General features: G+C 34.6%; 1 protein-coding gene and 1 pseudogene across 1 annotated transcript; one reads left to right on the top strand and one right to left on the bottom strand.

Moving 5' to 3' along the window:
* Window positions 1–2,579: 2,579 nt before the first annotated feature.
* LOC149258068 (N-terminal acetyltransferase A complex catalytic subunit NAA10 pseudogene) lies at window positions 2,580–3,103 on the top strand (annotated as a pseudogene).
* A 5,042-nt stretch (window positions 3,104–8,145) lies between these two features.
* Window positions 8,146–9,413, bottom strand: LOC149258067 (germin-like protein 1-3). Its single transcript, XM_089370586.1, has 2 exons — window positions 9,212–9,413; window positions 8,146–9,098 (listed from the first exon to the last, which is right to left on the bottom strand). Exons 1-2 carry the CDS (start codon window positions 9,339–9,341, stop codon window positions 8,557–8,559), a joined length of 672 nt encoding a protein of 223 aa, XP_089226712.1. The 5' UTR covers window positions 9,342–9,413; the 3' UTR covers window positions 8,146–8,556.
* Window positions 9,414–11,065: the final 1,652 nt, after the last annotated feature.

The following is an 11,065-nucleotide window of genomic DNA, read 5'->3' as shown; positions in this document are numbered from 1 at the left end:
CTGTGTAGGCAGCCACGGTATTTGACTACTAGATGCAGCTTAGAATATTTGATACCCAACTGTGTGTGAAGGGTATGAAAAATGTTTGTGAACTTTGGCACATCTTGGTCTCGTCTCTGCCGCAGTGTGGTCCATTTAATGTATTTGTCCTCATAGCTTTTGACAGGGTAGTACTGCTCCTTGATGGCATCCCGGAAGTCATTCCAAGTGGGTGTGGCTGAAAACAGTGAGCCTGTACTTTCATCCTTCTGCTCGCAGTATGTTTCCCACCACTCCTTGACGTGGGAGGCTGCTTTGAGAAGAGTGAAAACAATCTTTTCCCGACTTGAAAATTCATGAACAGAAAAATAACCATCTAGCATATTTAACCATTAATCTACGGCATCCACGTCTATTTGACCCTCAAAGATGGGGATTTCAAAATTAATTTGTACCTTAAAGGGCATGGCGTTTCTAGAGTAGCTACTGGAAGCTGATGCATCGCCTCTGGGTAGCCGCTGAAGGATCTGCGCAAATTTGTCCATCATCGCGTTCCTTTGTCGCTAAAGGGCTTCTTCGAGCAAGATTTTGATAGGATCTCCTACTCCTTCGTTTTTCTTCTTATCCGCCATGGGAGGTTGTCGAGATTTGTGAGGCTGGTCTTGCAAAGGTTTGACCAGTTCAAGCCCTAACTCCTTATATCTTGACCTCGTTGGGGACATGCAAAGAAAAACAGAGAAAAAAAAAAGCAGACCGCTCTGATACCACTGATCCGGATTTAAACAGGAACGCAAAAAATTACAGAGATAACCATATACACAAAGATGAAGTGGAAATAATACTTCATTTCATTAATGGAAAATGCTAAAATATGCTTACAACCAGAAATGGAAATAAACCAGCTAGGGCGATGGTAGCTTATCTCTGAGAAGAGATGTGGTGGCTACATGCCTTTGAACTGTTCTAAACTGTGTTACAATGAGGCTCGAAGGCCTATTTATTGTTGAGAAACAATGGAAAACCCTTCACATTCCAAAACCTAACCCTAGAAAATGAAACGCCAAATTGTGGGCCCCATTTTTGGGTAAGTTGGTACATCAACTTCCCGGGGTCGCGAATTGGTCATATTATCTCCATTTGACGTGCATGATAGCCCGTTGGAAGGATCTCTCTGAGGACTACGACGGAAAACATGATTTTTTGATAGAAAAATCTCTGGCGTAGATTTCCCAAAAAACGTCGTTTAGGGCCTCAAAATGGCTCCAGAAGATTAGGACCCGAAAAACTGCTAAAAATAGTAAACTGCGCTATAATTAAGGAAACTGAAAAACTGAAAGGGATAGTTGTGGGGGTCCAGATGGGATAGGTGGGTGGCCACCAACATCCACCTGGATCAGTGTACCATATCCTTCACTCCCAGGCATAACAAACCAAGACTTGTTGACCTTCACTATTCCAGCTCGTGCATTCGAGCAACTATTTTCTATTGCATTCTTTGGTTATTTTTCTAGAGCAAATTTTATTTATTTAGTCTTTAATAGTCAAATCCATGTACTTCCATATTTTGTTGTTTAAATTTTCCTTTATATTTTGATAGTGGAATCAAGGAAAGAAGATGGACAGGTGATCCTATTTCATCACTAAGAAATGGGAATCCCATGGGAGATTGCAAAGATTGGAGTTTGCCATGGAATGTGGAGAGCTGTCAAGAATATAGAACGTGGGGTGAATGATTATATTAAGGAATGGAAATCAAGTTCTCCACTGTCAATAAGTGCATTAGAGATTGCAAAGATTGAAGTTTGCCATGGAATGTGGAGAGCTGTCAAGAATATAGAACGTGGGGTGAATGATTATATTAAGGAATGGAAATCAAGTTCTCCACTGTCAATAAGTGCATTAATGGCAAGAATTTGCACAAAGGTGCTCGCATATTTCTCTAGATCATTAGGGTTTCCTTCCATAGAAATAGAGGATGTACATGATGTATCAAAGACATTGCAGGGAAATGGATGGAAATTTCTCATTGTCTGGGAAATTACCCTCGCAACAGTTACCATTGAAGATGGATACCTGTTATCCTAGCTCTTGACACAAATAAAAATTCAAATGAAGAGGTTAACCTTGTATTTTAGAGTTTGAATGTCTTGTGATTGGAAACATCTCTATCAAAAATATCCAAAGAAAAACTAAGCGGAGAGGAGAAAGAAGATTTGCTTGTACGAAAGGCACATTCTGAAACTTTCACTCAAACCGGCCCGTTCATTATGTGCAAGATCAAGATTTAGCTTTGATATGTCACCTTCCACATACTGAACTTTCCATTTATCAAAGAATGTACTTACTTTGGATGTTGTTTCTACCTCACATTGATGAATATTCTCTTCTTCCTCATCTGTAGATGCTACGTGGGCCTCAAGAGCCTCTTAGGGAGGAGGGAAACAAACTTCCAGGAGAACAATTTTGATAAGGTTTCCTCTCATTCACATATTCAGAACAAAACCCCCGGAAGTTCGAAGACTTGCCAATAAAGGGAAAGTAATAGGGAGGGTTTAAGCAGTATGTCATATTCTATGGTTTAAACACTCTCAGTTGTAGCCATGGTTTGCATTCACCAAGCTATTATGGAAGACTTGCTTTCCATGCAGACATGTAATCTGATGTGCCTGCCAGAGAATTACCAAATGAAGTATTATTTCTACCATCTCCTCTCATGGCCGCAACTTCTCTATGTGGTCGAGGATTACAATAAGAATATTATGGGTTATGTTCTTGCGAAAGTGGATGAGGAGTCCATGAAATTCCATGGCCATATAAATTCTTTGCCTATGTTGGGTGCATACAACAAATTGGGCCTTGCAACGAAGCTCATGGCAGTGGCCTAGAAGGTTGTGCATGGGGTTCTTGCGCCTGAGCATCTTTCTCTTCATGTCTGCAAGAGAAACCAAGTAGCATTCCATTTGTATACTCATACACTAGGCTATAAAATCAATGATATCGAGACTAAGTATATGCCAATGGTGAGGATCCCTATGACATGCACAAATAGTTGAAAGTGAAGTCAGAAAGTAAGCATCATCATTCTGGGGGATGTTGCGGTGGACATGGAGATGGGAAATCATAGGCTGCAGAGGTTACACAGAGCAAGGAATGAACCTTAGAGTTGTGCTTCAAATTTGCAAGGTGCTCTCTATACTTGGGCTGCAAATGATAATAGTATGTTCGTATTGTCATCATGTGTTTTTGCATTTTCATTTAAGGTTGGAAGAGTTTCGGCTATCTTCATGAGCTATAAATATTTAGCTGTTGGTACTAATGAATGTTGTAGGTGGTTGTGACCAGTGAAAATCAATTTTATTACTTTTTCTTAAAAAATAAGTAAAAAGAATATTGACGTTAATTTTTGAAATGTGAAATACCCAATTGTGCATTTAGATATACTGTATAGTGTCGCTAATTCTTGAAATGCGAAATACCATTATAATATGATTTAATTATATTTTCTGTAATGTTGTACTCTTTCTAGCTTACAGTGAAATCCATTTGTGGTTTTCTTTTATTTTGTGGCACATGTGGGAAAGTTGGAATTGTTATTTTGTTTGGTTTCAGATATTGGTTGCAAACTTGTATTCCACAATAAATTTTATTTTCTGTTTGTTTGATTTATTCCTCCCATGTATGTGTGGTGGGCTAGATTTGCATTTTTATGAACTTCACTAAAATATGATTTGAATTTATCATTTGTGGAATTCAAGCACTTCTTGTGCTATTAGGTGTGATGCTTACTCTTTGGTTGTGTATTAAGATGGATTCCAGATTGTTGTTGGCTTATATATGTGGTGATGAATGCCTCATATCCTAGACCTTGAAGGATATAACTAATTCTTATTTTTATTTTTATTTTTATTTTTATTTTTTAATTTTTTTATTATTTTTTATTTTTTTCCTTTTTGGGGAAAGATAAAAACGATCATGTTTGGCATGTAGGTTGCTTTGATAATTCTCAAAGATGATGATGTAGATATCTTTCTCACCCGAACAAAGCTGACAAGAAAGAGCCCAAACTTCCTTACTCTGATGAAGAATCAAATAAGTGGACAAGTTGGATCCTTTTCTTGCCCAAACTTCCTTACTCTGATGAAGAATCAAATAAGTGGACAAGTTGGATCCTTGTTCCACAACCGTGGTTGTGCACTCCCATCATTCTACGAGCCTTTGTTCAATGGCAAACATAGTTGGAAATAAACTAGAACAATATCCATTTGCAAACTAAGATGTTCACAAGTGAAGAATCTAGTCTCATCATGCCTTTTTTCACTTGCCATAATAGTTACTTGTCTACTTTAGTTTTTCTATGATGTATTTCTATAAGCAATTCTACCAATTTTATAATTATTATTTTATTTTTTATTCTGCTATGATTTATTTCTATATGTGATTCTCCACATTCCTGGTTCTAAGCAGTTAGAGGAGGGATGGAAAATTCTCCCCATTTTATGTGATTCTCCCTTTCTCTGATTGGGAAAATGGACATTGTTACTATTTTCTTCTTCCATATTTTGCAGGTGTGAAGTAGGCAGGCACAATGAATTCTTCATGTTTGTTTGTGTGAAATCACATTCACTAGAATTTCATACATGGTTATAAATCCATGATGCTAACTTGTTCAAACACAATACTAGCACCAAAGATAATAATGATATCCAAATTTCTATCTGGGAGGAAAAAAAACTTGATATTCATGAGATGTACATATGTGTTCTAATTATTACCATTCATAGGCATCTCCGAGCATCTACATAAAACAAAATTTGAAATCGTGGGAAGATGAAATTATGAGACGATAGAAACACTAGCTCCGTATTGGTGGGTTTCCTTTGCCTAAGATCTCAAATATGCCTAATGTTTTAAAATCCATTATATACCTGTTGAATTTGACATTATCCACTGATCATCTGGATGTGGACTAACTGTAGCCTACATGTAACCAAGTAGTTATGGATGTGAATTACACAAGTAATCATGTTGCAAACTGTTCTAGATGCCCGTCATCTAGCTAATTTATGTATCATGGATAGAGGTTTCATAAAGAGTTTGTTTTGAAAAGAAAGCTTGAGTAGTCATTGAGATGATATTCGAGAGTTACTGCATGGATTGGTCTTGTAGCCTACATGGATTTGTCATGTACCCTCCTTGGAGTTTATTGCTTTTGTACATGTCTTGAGGAATGTTCAACTTGATAAACTTGTTAGAGTTTTAGTTTATGATCATAATGTTGTTTTGTTCATTAATTTTCTTTTCTAATCATCATGCATTCTAATTTTTGGCCAAGATAATATATTTGGATCATTTATTTGATATGATCATTATGGTTCCTATGTATTGTTTTTTTTTCTTACTTTTTTCCAAATTAAGCATGCTCACTTCATTCATGGAAACATTTGGTCTGTATCAACTTGCCAAACTTTGGTGTGCAATTGATGGAGCTCCATGATGATGTGATGGTGAGTGTTTGGAAGCTATTCCCTGTAATGAATTCAAATTGCTTCAACCTTTGAACAATGAGAGTTATGTGCATTGTCATCAACTTGCATCAGATTTATCTACCATTGCATAATTAAATTTTGGTGTGTTGGTGGTAAATGGAGTCGGGCTACTTGGTGACGGATTTATCACTAATTTGAATGTGACATCCTGCTAGAAGTATCCACACTTTTCAGGCCCTTCGATTGGTATTTATAATGTTTATGTGACCTCAATCTATCATTCTCCTCTCATTCTTTTCTTGTTACAAGGAACTAACTAGATCCTATTAAACATACAATGTTTTCGAGTTTGACAATGTATTTTCTACAAGGAAATGGTCAAGAGATCATTGCAGTTTTACTGCAGGGTAACCATACAAATAATTTGTTTAGCAGATCACGCTAACCATTGTGGAATATCCTCTGCCACATAGTAACTGTATACATAAAATGGAAATATCATAGGATTACAGAGGATTGATTGTGCTCTTGTCTAGGTTTATCTAAATTTTTAATCCATGTGTTTTATTTGTTTGGATTAATTAAATTATGTTTAAATTAAATTCGACTATTGATTTTAATTTTAAGTAAGGAAGCCTTCTCTTTGAAACTTGAATCATTGGTTCATCTTTTGTTTAGCTTTTTGTCGAAACTAAAATCTATGGTTATATCTAAATAGGATTTTAGATTTTGATTCCAAGTCGATAGGTGGAATAGATAAAGTAGGTCTCAAACAACTTCAAAGGAAAATAAACCAAAAATATTCTTTCTTAGTTGAAATACCTTCTAGTTGCTTATGAGAAGTTTTTATACAAATGTTAAAGTGGCCTAAAAAATAGACATCTGGTAGAAAGCTCTAATAATCTCGATCTTCCGTTATCTAGGTAAATCATAAACATATTTTTGAAAATGTGTTTGAGAGCTATGAACTCAATTCTTGCATTAGTGTTCCCACTTGGAGCCATCAAAGTTGACCAACACATACATTGCGTTACAATTTTGTTGAGCCCAAGGGGCTTACATTTCTAGTTACATTTGAAACCAATGCTAACCAAGTCTTGTTTTCTCCATTTTCACATACTTCAAAGGGCTGGTTCTGTCACATTTAGCGAAAATTCCCTTAACATTTTATCCTTTGGAATTTTTCACAAATGCTTATGCTTTCACCTTGAGGAACAAATAGGGTCCTCCTTAACATATTCATAGTGTTTCCTTTCCCCAATTCAAATATTGGACACCATTCCTCAATCGATCTCTTATCTCCATTCAACTTTATTTCTAAATCATGTTTTCTTTCACGTGTTCAAAATGTTCTCTTGACTAGATTCTTAAATCAGGGCATTCTTCACTTGTTTGACTTGTTGTCTTGGTCTCATTTCAAGGATCAACATAAAGTTTCATTTCACAAATTAAGTCCCTTCTCCATTAAATTCAAATGTGTTCAAATGCATACATAAAATATTATACAAAATAATATAAGGACTATTGTCTTCCACATTCTCCCATTCCTTTTTTCTAGTTCCTTTGCACCGCTAAATGTAATTGCTATTTTTTAAATGATATATATATATATATATATATATATATATATATATAAACAACATATTTTTTTTAGAAAATCTTGGGCAAAATCACATAATCAATCTTTTGTCGACGCGTTTCGAACCAACTAGTGTGGTTCATCGTCAGGACAAGTTGAAGAACAGATCCAACTTCGCCTGTTTAAATAGCTAGAGCAGAGACCCCAACGGTTACGTGGCCAAAGGTTGACTTAAGGAGCAAGGTCAAATTTAGTTATATTAGGTAAGAAATAAATAAATAAATATCTAAATATATCAATGATAAATTATAACATATTTTTTTTTTACATTTTACTTATTTTTATTATTATTTTTATCTACCATAAACTCTTATCTTTTATAAATATGTTTTAATGATTTCATTTAATTTTAATATATATATATTAAAATTAAAATTAAAATAAAATATTATTATTTTAATATTAAAACTTAATTACAACAACTTTGCAACCTGCCTCTAAATTTAATAATTTAATTTCCAAAAACCATTTTAAATATATAATGTTACCATCAACACATTTATGTCTTACACTCCCTTCTTCACTATTTCATCACAGCCTTGTTGGTTCCATGCAGATATAAGCAGTTAATGGAAATGGAAATGACAGAGATAACCCGTACATGAAAACGGTAAGCGGTTTGAATCTGGGCCTAGTTCAGGTAATTCTTACGAGTTATGGAATCTCTCGAATCTCTTGAATCTTTATTTGGTTAAAAAAAAAAACATATGGATTAACAAAATAACAATTGTTTGAGTTGTTTTTAGTAGTTTTATTTTAGATTTTTTTCTATTAAAATTTTGTTGAAAAATTTGAAATAAAATTTTGATTTATGTTATTTAAACTAATTTTTAATTACATATATCCATTTAACACCCTAAAATTTTTTTAAAACATTTTAATTATACAAATTTTATTTGTCAAACATATAATTTCAATACATTCTTACCCAAATTTATTCCTACCCAAATTTAGAGAATTCAATACATTCCTACCAAAATTCTGAGAATTTAGAAGAAAAAAACCACCAAAAAACTTCCAAACAACTCGATTATGTTTACGGTGTAATAAAAGCCGCCGAAGCTAATTAAGTGATAGCGACGTAAATATGACAATGGCGGGAGGCCGTCCAATTGGAATGAAATGTATTGCCATTAGGTATTTTGTACGAGGATGCTTGATTCCGCAAGTTTTTGACTGTACAGTTGAAAACTGATTAACCTGAGAAATTTCATAATCCAATCAAACACAGATACCTCTTCCCACTTCCTGTCATTCATATGTATGATTGGACCGGTTATTTATATTGATACGGACGAGCGTACATATCAGATACTGTCTACCCATTATTCTGTAACTCAGATAATAAGATAGGCAGCTTGGTTTTATTTAACTATATATAAATACTGAGAACCTGCAGGAGAAAAACGAATCTACTAAATAATATTATGAGATGAGACCAGCAGATGAAGATCATGATGATGTGAACTTGTGCTGGAGAATTTTGACGAGCTTGTCATCGATCTGGAAAGCTCTGGCGAGAACAGAGGCAGAAACAGGAGGAGAGGCTCCGAACAGGGCCGGCGCAACCTGCTGAGTTCCTGGATTCTGGCTGTTCAGTGAAGCTATGGCCACTGCGTTAACAGAGCCGATGTTCTGTTGGAAATGCACAAGTCCTCGCGGGAACACAAACACGTCTCCCTTCTCCAGTGTTGTGGAGAACAAAGTGTTGTTAGTGTTGATAAAACCAACTAAGAGAGTACCCTCGATCACCACCAAGATTTCTGTTGCCCGTGGATGTGTGTGAGGAGGATTAAGGCCTCCCCGAGCAGCGTAATCAAGGCGGACCAAGGAGATTCCCAAGGTGTTTAAGCCTGGTAGCTGCGTTACAAAAGCTGGTGTTACGCTGAATCCCAACTGGTTATTCGTATTTCCTGGTTTGTCTAGGCCCGTCAACCGGAAGTCGTTTGCTGTTACCGTTTTCGGACTCTTACATGGAAAACCGTTCACAATAACTGCACAATTCAAATCAAACATACAGTTAATGTTATTGACCCATCATCAGCCTACATACATTTGTAAACACAACCCCCACCCACACATATATAGTGCATTGTAGTTACATTACCTTTGCTTTTCAAATCGGCAACGCAAATGTCTTGTAAAGGATCTGCATCACTTGCACGCACAATAATAATGCTATTCGCGCATGATAAGATCACTAGCACTGCAACTGCTAACGCCGCAAAGGATTCCATGGCTGCAGCTCACTAATTTTCTTTTCTTCTATTCGAAAATAAATACAGCTGGACTGAATTTGATTTAGAAGGAAGAGCGTTCCTCCCTTTTATAACAAGTCTAAGTGATGGGTTTTTAATTTAAGTCCAGGAAGCGTGGGTTTTTGAAATTAAAAATGGTAGTAGTTATTGGAAACGTGGAAAAAGTCTGTCATTTCCCATCGACTCTCCTCTGTCAGAGTTCTGGTTGGTTACATGGAACGTCGTAGAGTGTAAAGCATATAAAAAGCTTAAGTAATGGATAATCGTCTCAATCAACCCAAAGAAGCAAATATTTTTCAGATTTTTGTCTGTCAACCAAAGAACCTTTTCACCTGGCGTTATATGTTTATTCGTGTAGTAGTTAAGTAATGGATAATCGTCTCAATCAACCCAAGGAAGCAAATATATGTTTATTTGTGTAGTAGTTAAGTAATGGATAATCGTGTCAATCAACCCAAGGAAGCAAATATTTTTCAGATTTATGTCTGTCAATCAAAGAATCTTTTCCCCTGGCGTTATATGTTTGTGTGTAGTAGTTAGTGTCTCCTGTATAATTGTTCAAAGGTAACCTTCCTTCAACAACTAAAACATATAAAAACAATATTTTATAAAAATATTATGAGGATATGGTCATTAGCGTGGTATTTCCTTCGACTTTCGCTTGGTTGATTTAGGTAATATGTTTTACATGGTTGTTCTTTTAAATTGAAAAAGTAATGTATACGTTTTACCATATATATAATTTTTGGGAATATAATACAATTTTAATGTTCATATTGGTAAAGTATAATAATGATTTTTAAATTGTGTGTTAACATTCACTATTATATAGAGGGTGTTTTAAGACAATATTTAAGACAATTTTTTAGTAAAAGAAAAAAACTTATCTATTGTCTTAAATACTTTATTTATGTGAGTGTCTAAAATTACTATCTTAAAAAATTGTCTCTATAAAGACAATATAGAACACACTAATTATTCTAAAGACGATATAGAATACAAGAATTATTGTCTTTTAAGAGACAATTTCATTTATCTCTCTAGAGACAATTTCATTTTTGTGTCTCTAGAGATGATATGAAAATATATATTAAAAAATTAATCAAAATATTTTTTATACTAAAAAATAAACAAATTAGAGGCAATTTCATTTTTGTCTCTTTAGAGACAATATGCAAATATATATTTAAAAAAATAATCAAATTAATTTTCATATTAAAAAAAAAGGCAAATTATTTTAAATGTTTTTTTAATTAGATGACCCTTTTAATTTGAAAAATAACACTGTTAGTTCTCTAAAATTCATCTCAACCATATGGACTGGTATTTCTATGTTTTCAAAAGATAATTAACTTGTATGACGGCCATATCTCGCCATATACATTCATTTCATCACAGGAGATTCAGTTTGTCTATAGTTTTTGTTGGGCTCTTGGATATCTCATAGAAGTATAGATGGAGTTGTTGAAACACTCAAGGGCATCCTGTTTCATTAACAATTTGTTAATAAACTAGCTCACAAAATGATAGAAAATATAGATCAAAGACTTCAAAATTAGCCTCTTTGAGGGGGCAACCTCCTTTACCTTACACAAATGAACAATTCTTGGATGATACAAATGACGATACGTGCTTTCTCTATACAGGAGTCTAAGTGGTCCCAATATAATAAGAGGGTACATAACAATAATATTTTAGGGACA

The sequence above is a fragment of the Pinus tabuliformis genome, chromosome 6 (genome assembly GCF_031772625.1).
Source record: "Pinus tabuliformis cultivar Carrire ecotype Pingquan chromosome 6, CPIR1, whole genome shotgun sequence".
In the NCBI taxonomy this organism is placed as follows: domain Eukaryota; kingdom Viridiplantae; phylum Streptophyta; class Pinopsida; order Pinales; family Pinaceae; genus Pinus; species Pinus tabuliformis.
The sequence above is the reverse complement of the archived record's forward strand: the minus strand, read 5'-3'. Positions and strand labels throughout refer to the sequence as shown.